This window comes from Coregonus clupeaformis, chromosome 21 (genome assembly GCF_020615455.1).
Source record: "Coregonus clupeaformis isolate EN_2021a chromosome 21, ASM2061545v1, whole genome shotgun sequence".
Classification (NCBI taxonomy): domain Eukaryota; kingdom Metazoa; phylum Chordata; class Actinopteri; order Salmoniformes; family Salmonidae; genus Coregonus; species Coregonus clupeaformis.
The window spans coordinates 51,659,313-51,675,021 of record NC_059212.1 but is presented as its reverse complement, the minus strand read 5'-3'; the positions used below and the strand labels follow the sequence as shown (position 1 = coordinate 51,675,021).

The 15,709-nt window shown below is 49.3% G+C and overlaps 1 protein-coding gene across 1 annotated transcript in view; it reads right to left on the bottom strand.

The window, feature by feature from the left end:
* LOC121534493 (disabled homolog 1) overlaps positions 1–15,709 on the bottom strand; it is a 77,128-nt gene that overhangs the window by 23,180 nt on the left and 38,239 nt on the right. Inside the window, exons 3-4 of the mRNA XM_045206053.1 lie at positions 2,159–2,298; positions 712–810 (exon numbers count right to left, since the gene is read on the bottom strand). Of these exons, the coding sequence (XP_045061988.1) occupies positions 712–810; positions 2,159–2,298 (239 nt within the window). The remainder of the gene's footprint in view (positions 1–711; positions 811–2,158; positions 2,299–15,709) is intronic.

The following is a 15,709-nucleotide window of genomic DNA, read 5'->3' as shown; positions in this document are numbered from 1 at the left end:
TAGCAGTTAGCAGTGATGATGATTAGGGTTGGAACTGTGGGATAATTAGCCTAGTGGATAGCGGTGATGAGCAGAGAGCCTCAGGATGGTGGGTAGGGGGGGCTGGGAGGGCTGGGGGGAGGAGGAACCCCTCTATCATCCTGCAATGGAACAGCAGGCATCTGGGCCCTCAGGGGAGGAGGGGTGGGGGGGAATGAAATGGAGAGGGGAGGCAGATTGTCTCATAGCATGGAGGGGAGGAGGGGGATAACATCACATCCCTCACATACACACTGTCATTACAGTAGACAGGTCTTTATCATCAGACATTAGCCATCATACAGCACACTAGGCCAGGCCCATGTTAAGTCGAAGCAGTTTACTCATTCTAAATTCCAAATTAACCCCTTGCCCCTACTCCCAATAAGGATTGCATGGGTGGAAGCAATATTGTGACATTGCCACCTAGCAAATTAGAAGGCTTAGTGAAACTATTACTATAATGCTTATACAGTATCTATCCAATAGAGTGCCTAGACTTCTGTTGTATTCTGTTGTATTCCCTGTCATGTCAACTGCACCATATGCCAGGTAGGCACACAAGATGGCTGCCCTTCTTCTACATGACTGTGATTTAACTTGTATTAGCCTCTGCCCTTTGGATGTCCTAAAAGGTTCACCGCAGTTGGCCTGGCTGCGCAGCTGCACTGTGGAGCCTCATTACTCACTCACCCCTGATCTCTCGTCGTAAATCTTGATCCCTCCAAAGGAGATGGTGAGGAAGACTCTCTGCTTGTGCTCTCCTTTGGAACGCGCTGACGAAGCCATTCCCTGTAGGAGAGGAAGAGACACAGGGAGATGAAGGGAAATACGCTCAGCGTGAAAGACAGCAGCATGCCATCGACTCACAGCTCAGGTAAGTATGACAGGGTGGAGGAGGAGAGGGGGATAAGGGGAGGAGAGGGAAGGAAGAGGGTGACAGCTGTTATATAAGGTGCAATACGACAGAAGGCTCTTTAATATTGCTATTTTTGAACTTTCATTCTCTCAACAGAGTTTCTCTTTTTCACCACTGAGTCTTTTATTGTTCAGCTTTTAAGAGGCTGATTTCTTAAGTAGGCTGCAGCTGCCTGCACCTTGTGACACAAGCCGCCAAACTACCATGTAGCGAGTTTAAGTTTCTCTGACTGAACGTATTCTGCTGACCAACCGTAGCCTAGCCTTCACCTCGCTGGAACACTTCTGTCACGTCCATGGAGCCTTTCAAGTAGATTTTCCCATGGATCTTAGCTCCTTTTTCTCTTTACAAAAACAATTAACATTTCCTGCATGTTTCTCAGACTCAAATGGAGGCACGACCCTCCCTCATTAACACAAGCCTGACATGTCTTTCATGTAAATAAGCTGTGTGAAAAGAGAAAAGAAGACAGAACCTCATCGTGAATGCTGAACACGTCTGACAACCCTGGAACCCCGGTCACGTTGAGGAGGGTTGAGCGAGCGACCTCGTACACTAACAGTACACTATATCGCCCCTCTCCCCTCTTTTCAACCTCAAGATCTGAGCCTCATCCATTAATACAGAAACATGGAAACCATCAACCATCAAACTCCCTCTCGCCCTCTGTTTGTTCTCCAAAGTGGGAAACAAAGAGCTAGAGGAGAGAGAGGTGTCTATGGCTATCGTCAATCCGCAATCGGCTTCTCCATTTGGTGTATTAAGTCCTCAAGCTTAGAGAGGGAGCTCAGTAGAGACCGCTTCCCCTCTTCCATTTCATCCCTCTATCCCCCTCTTTTGCCTGTCTATATAATATCATGCCTTTATTAACCTGAAAACATTGACTGTAACTGGCAGTGACTGCTGGATATGGGAGTCGTAGGCAGGTCACAGCATGGATCTACAAAACTCCTGCTTGTTGTGTTATTGGACATGAGGAGCAACTACATCTGATATGAGAGGATCAGAGCAGGAGATGGCTTTGCCTGCTGGCTGTACGGTAATGCTACTATGGTTTAAGAGACATAATAAAACCATCCATATTCTCTCTTCTGTAGATGGATTTGTAACTACATCTGGCTCCTGCAAAGACGCATCAATAGAGATGGCTGAATTCACTTCTTCTTCTACACCTGAATACCACCGCCCTCTCCTCAGACACACACGCACACACACACACACCTTGAGTTTCATCATGGAGTCTTGGCACAGCTTGTCCCCGCGTGCCGCTGTCACCTCATCAGTCCCGATCAGCTTGGCCTTGTAGCGCACGCCATCACCACGGAAACGCTTAATCAGCCCCGTCTCACTGCGGTCCTGACCTGCAGAGGGAGAGAGAGAGACGGAGTGAGAGAGAGGGAGAGAAAGAGGGAGAGAGAGGAAGAGAGAGAGGGAGAGAGAGAGACGGAGTGAGAGAGAGGGAGAGAAAGAGGGAGAGAGAGGAAGAGAGAGAGGGAGAGAGAGGGGAAGAGAAAGAGGGAGAGAGAAAGAGAGAGCGAGAGAGCGAGAGAGAGGGAGAGAGGGAGAGAGGGAGAGAGCGAGAGGGAGAGAGAGAGAAAGAGGGAGAGAGGGAGAGGGAGAGAGAGAGAGAAAGAGAGAGGGAGAGAGAGAGAGAGAGAGAGAGAGAGAGAGAGAGAGAGAGAGAGAGAGAGAGAGAGAGAGAGAGAGAGAGAGGGAGAGAGAGAGGGAGAGAGAGAGAGAGGTTTAAGAAGTGTGTGCGCGTGCATGTGTGTGTGTGTAGGGAGGAAAGGGTACAGTAGGTGGGAAAATATATATTTATGGAATATTAATATGAAATGTCTGAGGAGAAAATTAGAGCATCATCCTTCATCACTGTCTCCCTGACGAAGGCTATGACTCCGAAACGCATCAGCGGCTTTTTAGAATCTGTTCTATTGAACAACACGCCATTGCAATAAAGGCATTTTAATATCATGAAGAGTGCCTTGACCCTCCTTGATTTCTGAGTCACTGCACACACCTCTCTGTTCCCATGGGCACTGTTGGCTGTTGACAAACAGCATGAAATGCTGCTATTGAGAGGAATCATCTCGGTCCAACGCATGCCCACAATCCCATAAGCCCCCCATGGGTGATGGATGGATGAGAAGATACAGTAGGAGGGAGGGAGGGAGGGAGGGAGGGAGGGAGGGAGGGAGGAAAGAGAGAGGCGGAGGGGGAGAGAGTTGGAAAGAGATGGAGAAAGAGTGGGAGAGATGGAGAGAGGGAGTGGGAGTGAGGTGTGGGACATGGAAGACAGATCTACAGGATTTTTTGGTATGTCTGGCCTCTTTCTCTGTCGGTATCTGTCATCGTCCTCCCCCAGTCCCCCAGACACCTAACCATCACCTTGACACTAACCTTTTTTTCATTTTCTCTTCCCCTCCGCTGTCCTCCTGGTTTTGATTATGTTGGCCCAAACCCTCCACTTGTCTGTGTCTGTGAGTAACCTGTCTCTACATAACCTGCAGATGGTTTGTTAGTGTGAAGCGACTGTCTGTTGCTGCTTACACACACACACATAGTGGTATTTCAAATCAAGGTCGAAGGCACCTTGGAGAGTTTAGCTGAGGCCCCGCTCTGCCTCACTATTCTCGGCCAAGAGACTATACCCTTCATCACATCAGTTTGCAGGGCATTTTAAACCGGCTGCATGGCTAAGCTCTGTGGAAGAGAAGCAGGACAGCCTTTAATATCCCTAACAAAAACCGTCAAGCTGCAAACTAAGACCATATTACACCAAATGAGTTTATTCCAACGCTGAAAACAGATGCCATCCACATACTACATCTTACAGAAATGTAATTTAAGTTTCACGCCTCGCTAAATATTTCAGTGAAATGTCTTGTCAGTGTTTCTATTACCCAGGAAAAAGAAACAGAAACAGGAAGGGGAAAAAAGGCCAAATTAAGTGGCCCTGCGAATGAAGACGGCTCAGTTGAAATGTGGAGAGCCTGTCGTCGTCTTGGCTATGCAAACTCGCTCACTAATTCATGAGGGCTCAACTCTCTAAAGGGGGGAGAGGGCTTGAAGATGCTAAAGTCATTAAACTATCCAAGTAAGTGAATACCAAATATGGGGTCTAATTCATGCTTGTTTCCTTGCTAGAGGAGAAGCCTAGATAATGAGGCTCATATACAGTGGGGAGAACAAGTATTTGATACACTGCCGATTTTGCAGGTTTTCCTACTTACAAAGCATGTAGAGGTCTGTAATTTTTATCATAGGTACACAACTGTGAGAGACGGAATCTAAAACAAAAATCCAGAAAATCACATTGTATGATTTTTAAGTAATTAATTTGCATTTTATTGCATGACATAAGTATTTGATACATCAGAAAAGCAGAACTTAATATTTGGTACAGAAACCTTTGTTTGCAATTACAGAGATCATATGTTTCCTGTAGGTCTTGACCAGGTTTGCACACACTGCAGCAGGGATTTTGGCCCACTCCTCCATACAGACCTTCTCCAGATCCTTCAGGTTTCGGGGCTGTCGCTGGGCAATACGGACTTTCAGCTCCCTCCAAAGATTTTCTATTGGGTTCAGGTCTGGAGTCTGGCTAGGCCACTCCAGGACCTTGAGATGCTTCTTACGTAGCCACTCCTTAGTTGCCCTGGCTGTGTGATCTGTGGATGCGGCCAAGATCTCGCGATACATGGCCGCATCCATCCTCCCCTCAATACGGTGCAGTCGTCCTGTCCCCTTTGCAGAAAAGCATCCCCAAAGAATGATGTTTTCACCTCCATGCTTCACGGTTGGGATGGTGTTCTTGCGGTTGTACTCATCCTTCTTCTTCCTCCAAACATGGCGAGTGGAGTTTAGACCAAAAAGCTCTATTTTTGTCTCATCAGACCACATGACCTTCTCCCATTCCTCCTCTGGATCATCCAGATGGTCATTGGCAAACTTCAGATGGGCCTGGACATGCGCTGGCTTGAGCAGGGGGACCTTGCGTGCGCTGCAGGATTTTAATCCATGACGGCGTAGTGTGTTACTAATGGTTTTCTTTGAGACTGTGGTCCCAGCTCTCTTCAGGTCATTGACCAGGTCCTGCCGTGTAGTTCTGGGTTGATCCCTCACCTTCCTCATGATCATTGATGCCCCATGAGGTGAGATCTTGCATGGAGCCCCAGACCGAGGGTGATTGACCGTCATCTTGAACTTCTTCCATTTTCTAATAATTGCGCCAACAGTTGTTGCCTTCTCACCAAGCTGCTTGCCTATTGTCCTGTAGCCCATCCCAGCCTTGTGCAGGTCTACAATTTTATCCCTGATGTCTTGCACAGCTCTCTGGTCTTGGCCATTGTGGAGAGGTTGGAGTCTGTTTGATTGAGTGTGTGGACAGGTGTCTTTTATACAGGTAACGAGTTCAAACAGGTGCAGTTAATACAGGTAATGAGTGGAGAACAGGAGGGCTTCTTAAAGAAAAACTAACAGGTCTGTGAGAGCCATAATTCTTACTGGTTGGTAGGTGATCAAATACTTATGTCATGCAATAAAATGCAAATTAATTACTTTAAAATCATACAATGTGATTTTCTGGATTTTTGTTTTAGATTCCGTCTCTCACAGTTGAAGTGTACATATGATAAAAATTACAGACCTCTACATGCTTTGTAAGTAGGAAAACCTGCAAAATCGGCAGTGTATCAAATACTTGTTCTCCCCACTGTAGATGGGTTATCTGACAATGTCACGAAAACGATGTGAGGGCTTCCATGGGGCAGAAGTCAGCGCGTTATTGTGATTCTGGATGGCCAGATTGCTAGCAAGAATGACAAGAAACTGACCATGTGGGGAATCGTGTTTTGACTGATTTCATGTCAATGCTAATATGGCTAAGATTCACTAGCTAGCTAACCAACAATTGTAACAATGTATTTGAGAGACAACAAGTGCTCATTGTGCAAATTTATTTATGATTTCAATAAACATTGGAGACGAAATATAGCTTACATGTTGTCAACAATTTAAGCCAACCCTGTCTGTTCTGCCCCATAGTTGCGCACGTGTCGGTTTTGTTGCTAAACAACCAACCCGCCTATAGTCACTGAACGTTGGAGATCAGACCTGCCTCATACAGTATCAGCTGACATGTTAGATAGAAACTACATTACACATCCATTTTGTGCTGTTCATTTGAAAGCTCATTCCTTTCCTAGTCATTCTCCACTATAGGTGCTGTTACTGTACCACATCACCATTAGAAATCTATCCACATTTCCCATACTGTGCGTCCATTTGAATGTATATTTTAATTTACTGCATCATACACTTTTTTTGTATTTTTTATTTTAGGGGGTAGATCAGCTTTAATATTGCAGATAGATTGTAAGTTCCATCAATGTACAGTGGGGAAAAAAAGTATTTAGTCAGCCACCAATTGTGCAAGTTCTCCCACTTAAAAAGATGAGAGAGGCCTGTAATTTTCATCATAGGTACACGTCAACTATGACAGACAAAATGAGGAATAAAAATCCAGAAAATCACATTGTAGGATTTTTTATGAATTTATTTGCAAATTATGGTGGAAAATAATTATTTGGTCAATAACAAAAGTTTCTCAATACTTTGTTATATACCCTTTGTTGGCAATGACACAGGTCAAACGTTTTCTGTAAGTCTTCACAAGGTTTTCACACACTGTTGCTGGTATTTTGGCCCATTCCTCCATGCAGATCTCCTCTAGAGCAGTGATGTTTTGGGGCTGTCGCTGGGCAACACGGACTTTCAACTCCCTCCAAAGATTTTCTATGGGGTTGAGATCTGGAGACTGGCTAGGCCACTCCAGGACCTTGAAATGCTTCTTACGAAGCCACTCCTTTGTTGTCCGGGCGGTGTGTTTGGGATCATTGTCATGCTGAAAGACCCAGCCACGTTTCATCTTCAATGCCCTTGCTGATTGAAGGAGGTTTTCACTCAAAATCTCACGATACATGGCCCCATTCATTCTTTCCTTTACACGGATCAGTCGTCCTGGTCCCTTTGCAGAAAACAGCCCCAAAGCATGATGTTTCCACCCCCATGCTTCACAGTAGGTATGGTGTTCTTTGGATGCAACTCAGCATTCTTTGTCCTCCAAACACGACGAGTTGAGTTTTTACCAAAAAGTTATATTTTGGTTTCATCTGACCATATGACATTCTCCCAATCCTCTTCTGGATCATCCAAATGCACTCTAGCAAACTTCAGACGGGCCTGGACATGTACTGGCTTAAGCAGGGAGACACGTCTGGCACTGCAGGATTTGAGTCCCTGGCGGCGTAGTGTGTTACTGATGGTAGGAAACTTCAGATCCTCTTCTGGATCATCCAAATGCACTCTAGCAAACTTCAGACGGGCCTGGACATGTACTGGCTTAAGCAGGGAGACACGTCTGGCACTGCAGGATTTGAGTCCCTGGCGGCGTAGTGTGTTACTGATGGTAGGCTTTGTTACTTTGGTCCCAGCTCTCTGCAGGTCATTCACTAGGTCCCCCCGTGTGGTTCTGGGATTTTTGCTCACCGTTCTTGTGATCATTTTGACCCCACGGGGTGAGATCTTGCGTGGAGCCCCAGATCGAGGGAGATTATCAGTGGTCTTGTATGTCTTCCATTTCCTAATAATCGCTCCCACAGTTGATTTCTTCAAAACAAGCTGCTTACCTATTGCAGATTCAGTCTTCCCAGCCTGGTGCAGGTCTACAATTTTGTTTCTGGTGTCCTTTGACAGCTCTTTGGTCTTGGCCATAGTGGAGTTTGGAGTGTGACTGTTTGAGGTTGTGGACAGGTGTCTTTTATACTGATAACAAGTTCAAACAGTTGCCATTAATACAGGTAACGAGTGGAGGACAGAGGAGCCTCTTAAAGAAGAAGTTTCAGGTCTGTGAGAGCCAGAAATCTTGCTTGTTTGTAGGTGACCAAATACTTATTTTCCACCATAATTTGCAAATAAATTCATTAAAAATCCTACAATGTGATTTTCTGGATTTTTTTCCTCAATTTGTCTGTCATAGTTAACGTGTACCTATGATGAAAATTACAGGCCTCTCTCATCTTTTTAAGTGGGAGAACTTGCACAATTGGTGGCTGACTAAATACTTTTTTTCCCCACTGTAACTGTCTGCATTACTTCCAATCCCCCATATGTTTTTTTTTCTGCATATATATATATATATATATATATATATATATATATATATATATATATATATATATATATATATATACAGTGCTATGAAAAAGTATTTGCCCATTTCTAATTTTCTCTACTTTTGCATATTTGTGATACTGATGACATGGTTCCAGTAATGCCTGGCGAAAACCAAACTCTGCATTCCACAGTAAGAACATCATACCAAAGGTCAAGCATGGTGGTGGTGGTGTGATGGTTTGGGGATGCTTTGCTGCCTCAGGACCTGGACGACTTGCCTTAATAGAAGGAACCATGAATTCTGCTCTGTATCAGAGAATTCTACAGGAGAATGTCAGACCATCCGTCTGTGAGCTGAAGCTGAAGCGCAGCTGGGTCATACAGCAAGACAATGATCCAAAACACACAATCAAGTCTACATGAAAATTGCTAAAAAGCAACAAATTGGAAGTTTTGGAATGGCCTAGTCAAAGTCCAGACCTAATCCCAATTGAGATGTTGTGGCAGGACTTGAAACGAGCAGTTCATGCTTAAAAACCCACACGTCACTGAGTTAAAGCAGTTCTGCATGGAAGAGTGGGCCAAAATTCCTCCACAGCGACGTGAGAGACTGATCAACAACTACAGGAAGCATTTGGTTGGAGTCATTGCAGCTAAAGGTGGCACAACCAGTTATTGAGTGTAAGGGGGCAATTACTTTTTCAAACAGGGGGATTGGGTGTTGCATAACTTTGTTTATGAAATAAATGAAATAAATATGTAGTTGTTGTGTTATTTGTTCACTTATGTTCCCTTTATCTAATATTAGGTTTTGGTTGAAGATCTGATAACATTCAGTATCACAAATATGCAAAAGTAGAGAAAATTATAAGGGGGGCAAATACTTTTTCATAGCACTGTATATATATATATACACATACATACATACATACATACATACATACATACATACATACATACATACATACATACATACATACATACATACATACATACATACATACATACATACATACATACATACATACATACATACATACATACATACATACATACATACACATAAATATACATTTCCTTTTTTTAAATATATTTCCCTTTATTACTTTCCAACCCCACCACCCCTTCCCTAATTGGAGTAAACTAGTGAACAACAATGCTTAGGCCTCTACTTCCAGCTTTTACATACTATATACATTTTATGGACACAGTCAATTTTACAATAATTCTATTCTGTTTGTTTTTACTCCTGAACTTCCTCTACCCTCAACCTCTCCGATCATTTTCATGATGTCCATCCGGTTTGCTTCTATATGCCATATCTTTCTAACTGTGCTCTTTCACAAAAGCTCTTAACCTATAACATATATACTTATTATGGACACAGTATGCTTACATTATTAGTTATCTTGTTGTTATTAGTTGTTGTCAGTTGTTATTAGTCCCATCCTTCAACTCCATTCAACACCACCCATCATTCCCTAACACCATCCTGTCACGCCCTGACTCAGGGGACTCTTATATGTTGAGTCAGGGTGTGGGGTTCTATATTGGGTTTTCTATGTTTCAGTCTAGGTGTTGTAGATATATGTTTGGCAGGGTGTGATTGCCAATCAGAGACAGCTGTCGCTCGTTGTCTCTGATTGGGGATCATACTTAGGCAGCCTATTGGCACTCGTTAGTTGTGGGATCTTGTTCCGTGTATAGGTTTGTTGTGTGTTCAACCTTAGGACTTCACGTTTCGTTTATTTATTGTTTTGTCGTGTGTTTATCAGTTTAATAAACATGTATGCACTTCACGCTGCGCCTTGGTCTGACCCGTCCTTGAACGAACGTGACAGAAGATCCCACCAAACACGGACTAAGCAGCGTGCCCAGGAGGACCGAACACCCTGGACACAGGTGGGAAGATGTGGTCGTGGGAGGAGATATTTGCGGGAAAAGGACCCTGGGCGAAGAAGGAAGTCCAGGCAGGAGAGGAGCAACAGCAACACAGAAGCCGGTCGAGGAGGAAGCCCGAGAAGCAGCCCCAATAATTTTTTTGGGGGGGGCTAAAGGGGTGGTCGGGGAGCAAGAGAGAAGAGCCCCGACCACTGCACCCAGTGGGTTTCCAGATTGAGTCCCTACAACCATGGGAAGAAGAGTGGGAACAGTTTTAAACTGAGGAGTCGGAGGATGACGACGACGATGAGTTTCTTTTCCCTAACTCGTGGGGGCTCCCAGAGGAGTCCTCACTGGAAGAGGAGTCCTCACTGGAGGAGGAGTGCCGAGAGAGAGAGCAGGATCGGATCGGCAGAGTAAGAGAGGAGGCCACCATATTACGGGGGCTGATAGCTAGAATAGAGCAGGAGAGATCCATTCAAGAGGAGGCACTGCAGGAGGCTCGTAGGGAGAAGGAGGAAGTAGAGGCACGGAGAGAGGAGCTGGTTAGGCAGCATAAGGAGCGGGGGTTAATAAAGGAACCCAGGTATGCGGAGATACGCACTGTGTCACCAGTGCACCTTCCCAGTCCGGTCCGGCCCGTTCCTGCTCCTCGCACCAAGCCAGTGGTGTGTGTCGCCAGTCCGGCCCGGCCTGTTCCTGCTCCTCGCACCAGGCCAGTGGTGCGTGTTCCCAGTCCGGCCCGGCCTGTTCCTGCTCCTCGCACCAAGCCAGTGGTGCGTGTCGCTAGTCCGGCCCGGCCTTTCCTGCTCCTCGCACCAAGCCAGTATTGCGTGTCGCCAGTCCGGCCCGGCCCGTCCTGCTCCTCGCACCAAGCCAGTGGTGCGTGTTCCCAGTCCGGCCCGGTCTGTTCCTGCTCCTCGCACCAAGACAGTGGTGCGTGTCACCAGTCCGGCCCGGCCCGTTCCTGCTCCTCGCACCAGACCAGTGGTGCATGTTCCCAGTCCGGTCCAGCCCGTTCCTGTTCCTCGCACAAAGCCAGTGGTGCGTGTCGCCAGTCCGGCCCGGCCCGTGCCTGCTCCTCGCACCAAGCCAGTGGTGCGTGTTCCCAGTCCGGCCCGGCCTGTTCCTGCTCCTCGCACCAAGCCAGTGGTGCGTGTCGCCAGTCCGGCCCGGCCTGTTCCTGCTCCTCGCACCAAGACAGTGGTGCGTGTCGCTAGTCCGGCCCGGCCCGTTCCTGCTCCTCGCACCAAGCCAGTGGTGCGTGTTCCCAGTCCGGCCCGGCCTGTTCCTTCTCCTCGCACCAAGCCAGTGGTGCGTGTCGCCAGTCCGGCCCGGCATGTTCCTGCTCCTCGCACCAAGCCAGTGGTGCGTGTCGCCAGTCCGGCCCGGCCCGTTCCTGCTCCTCGCACCAAGCCAGTGGTGCGTGTTGCCAGTCCGGCCTGGCCCGTTCCTGCTCCTCGCACCAAGCCAGTGGTGCGTGTTCCTAGTCCGATCCGGCCCGTGCCTGCTCCTCGCACCAGACCAGTGGTGCGTGTGTCCAGTCCGGCATGGCCAGAGCAGTCCGCTCCACCGGTGCCTGATTCAGCTCCGGTCAGCTGCTCCACTCCGGAGCCAGAGTAGTCCACTCCGCCGGGGTCCAGTCCAGCTCCGGTCAGTGGCTCCACTCCAGAGCCAGAGCAGTCCGCTCCACCGGTGCCTGATCCAGCTCCGGTCAGCTGCTCCACTCCGGAGCCAGAGCAGTCCGCTCCACCGGTGCCTAGTCCAGCTCCGGTCAGCGGCTCCACTCCGGAGACAGAGCAGTCCGCTCCACCGGTGCCCAGTCCAGCTCCGGTCAGCGGCTCCAGTCCGGAGCCTGACGAGTCCGCTCAATCGGTGCCCGGTCCAGCTCCGGTCAGCGGCTCCAGTCCAGACCCAGACGTCAGCCCCTCTCCAGGTTCGGGGTCTCCCACACCAGGGTCCAGACAGGGCTTGGAGTATCGTGGGAGGAAGGAGAGGGGAAGCAGCGCGCTGAAGTCCAGACCAGACCAGGGGCGCAACAGGGAGGCGGAGAGTATGTGGTCGTCACACCCGGAGCCGGATCCGCCTCCGAGGCGGAAAATACCCACCCGGCCCCTACCCTGTTATGTAAACCGCAAAGGTTGTGCGGTCGGAGTCCGCACTTTTGGGGTGGGGTACTGTCACGCCCTGACACAGGGGACTCTTATATGTTGAGTCAGGGTGTGAATCTCACGGCGTGAAACTCACGGCGTAGTGTGTTACCAATTGTTTTCTTGGTGACTATGGTCCCAGCTGCCTTGAGATCATTGACAAGATCCTACAGTGTAGTTCTGGGCTGATTCCTCACCGTTCTCATGATCATTGCAACTCCATGAGGTGAGATCTTGCATGGAGCCCCAGGCCGAGGGAGATTAACAGTTATTTTGTGTTTCTTCCATTTGCGAATAATCGCACCAACTGTTGTCACCTTCTCACCAAGCTACTTGGCGATGGTCTTGTAGCCCATTCCAGCCTTGTGTAGGTCTACAATCTTGTCCCTGACATCCTTGGAAAGCTCTTTGTGTCACGATCGTCGAAAGGAGTAGACCAATGTGCAGCGTGGAATGCCCCCCCCGCCCCCCCAAAGGCGCGGACTGTGACCGCGCCAAACATAAACCGAACAGGGGAGGGCCGGGTGGGCATTCCTCCTCGGAGGCGGATCCGGCTCCGGGCGTGACCACCACCCTCTAATAACCCCCCCGTAGTGCCCCTGGTCTGGTCTGGCCCCGCTGGCTGGAGCTGGACTGGACATCGGTGGAGCGGATTGCTTAGGCTCCGGTGTGGAGCAGCTGACCGGTACCTGACCAGGCACCGGTGAAACGGGCACGGGCTGTGCCGGACTGACGACGCGCACCACAGGCTTGGTGCGGGGAGCAGGAATGGGCCGGACCGGGCTGACGACGCGCACCCCTGGCTTGGTGCGGGAGCAGGAACGGGCCGGACCGGGCTGACGATGCGCACCACAGGCTTGGTGCGGGGAGCAGGAATGGGCCGGACCGGGCTGACGACGCGCACCCCTGGCTTGGTGCGGGGAGCAGGTACGGGCCGGACCGGGCTGACGATGCGCACCACAGGCTTGGTGCGGAGAGCAGGAATGGGCCGGACCGGGCTGACGACGCGCACCCCTGGCTTAGTGCGGGGAGCAGGAACGGGCCGGGCCGGGCTGGCGACGTGCACCAAAGGCTTGGTTCGAGGAGCGGGAACAGGCCGGGCCGGGCTGGCGACGCGCACCATTGGCTTGGTGCGGGGAGCAGGAACAGGCCGGGCCGGGCTGGCGACGCGCACCATTGGCTTGGTGCGAGGGGCAGGAACAGGCCGGGCCGGGCTGGCGACGCGCACCATTGGCTTGGTGCGAGGGGCAGGAACAGGCCGGGCCGGGCTGGCGACATGCACCATTGGCTTGGTGCAAGGGGCAGGAACAGGCTGGGCCGGGCTGGCGACGCGCACCATTGGCTTGGTGCGAGGGGCAGGAACAGGCCGGACCGAGCTGGCGACGCGCATCACAGGCTTGGTGCGAGGGACAGGAACAGGCCGGACCGCACTGGGAACACACACCACTGGCCTTATACGGGGATCAGGAACGGGCCGGACCGGACTGGCAACACACTTCAGTACCTCTCGCCGTGCCTCTACACTTTCCCTCCCTCTAATCACCAATGGCTCCCGTAACCCGGTGGTCTTCTCTCCTCGTCCACAAACTCGCCCCTTATCTGCCTCCAGCAGCCCCGTCGTCCATGCCATGTGCCCCCCCTAAAAATGTATTGGGGTTGCCTCTCGCCTGTCCGACGACGACACTGTTGGCGCCGTACCTCCTCTCTCGCCAAGGCTTTAACCTTTGCCCATGGTCCTCTGCCCTCGAACATGTCCTCCCAGGACCACCATTTGCCCACCTGGGCCATCGCAAACTTCTCCATCTCCTTACCCGGCGTTAGCTCCGAAACACGCTGCTTGGTCCAGTCAAGGTGGGATCTTCTGTCACGATCGTCGAAAGGAGTAGACCAATGCGCAGCGTGGAATGCGAACATACTTTATTATATTCACCACACGAACAAAAACAACAAAACGATACGTGAAGTCCTTGGTAACAAACACAAACCATACATGGAACAAGATCCCACAATACACTGTGCCAAACAGGCTGCCTAAGTATGGTTCCCAATCAGAGACAACAAGCAACAGCTGATTCTCGTTGCCTCTGATTGAGAACCACCCCGGCCAACATAGATACACATGAACTAGAAACTGAAACAAAGAACACAAAACATAGACTCTACACACCCTGGCTCAACATAAAGTCCCTAGAGCCAGGGCGTGACACTTTGGTCTTGGCCATGGTGGAGAGTTTGGAATCTGATTGATTGATTGCTTCTGTGGACATTTGTCTTTTATACTGGTAACAAGCTGAGATTAGGAGCACTCCCTTTAAGAGTGTGCTCCTAAACCCAGCTCGTTACCTGTATAAAAGACACCTGGGAGCCAGAAATCTTTCTGATTGAGAGGGGGTCAAATACTTATTTCCCTCATTAAAATGCAAATCAATATATAACATTTTTTACATGCGTTTTTCTGGATTTTTTGTTGTTATTCTGTCTCTCACTGTTCAAATAAACCTACCATTAAAATGATAGACTGATCATTTCTTTGTCAGTGGGCAAACGTACAAAATCAGCAGGGGATCAAATACTTTTTTCCCTCACTGTAAGTATTCAGACTCTTCACTCAGTACACCTTTGGTAACGATTACAGACTCGATTCTTCTTGTGTATGACGCAGCTAGCTTGGCACACCTGTATTTGGGGAGTTTCTCCTATTCTTCTCTGCAGATCTTCTCAAGATCTGTCAGGTTGGATGAGGAGTGTCGCTGCACAGCTATTTTCAGGTCTCTCCAGAGATGTTCGATCAGGCCACTCAAGGATTTAGAGACTTGTCCCGAAGCCACTCCTGCATTGTCTTGGCTGTGTGCTTAGGGTCGTTGTGCTGTTGGAAGGTAAACCTTTGCCCCAGTCTGAGGTCCTGAGCACTCTGGAGAAGGTTTTCATCAAGGATCTCTCTGTACTTTGCTCCGTTCATCTTTCCCTCGATCCTGACTAGTCTCCCAGTCCCTGCCGCTGAAAAACATCCCCACAGCATGATGTTGCCACCACGCTTCACCGTAGGGATGGTGCCAGGTTTCCTCCAGATGTGACGCTTGGCATTCAGGCCAAAGTGTTCAATCTTGGTTTCATCAGACCAGAGAATCTTGTTTCTCATGGTCTGAGAGTCCTTTAAGTGCCTTTTGGCAAACTCCAAGCGGGCTGTCGTGTGCCTTTTACTGAGGAGTGGCTTCCGTCTGGCCATTCTACCATAAAGGCCTGATTGGTGGAGTGCTGCAGAGATGGTTGTCCTTCTGGAAGTTCTCCCATCTCCACAGAGGAACTCTGGAGCTCTGGCAGAGTGACCATCCGGTTCTTGGTCACCTCCCTGACCAAGGGCCTTCTCCCCCGATTGCTCAGTTTGGCCGGGTGGCCAGCTCTAGGATTCCAAACTTCTTCCATTTAAGAATGATGAAAGCCACTGTGTTCTTGGGGACCTTCAATGCTGCAGAATATTTTTGGTACCCTTCCCCAGATCTGCGCCTCGACACAATCCTGTCTCGGAGCTCTACGGACAATTCCTTTGACCTCATGGCTTGGTTTT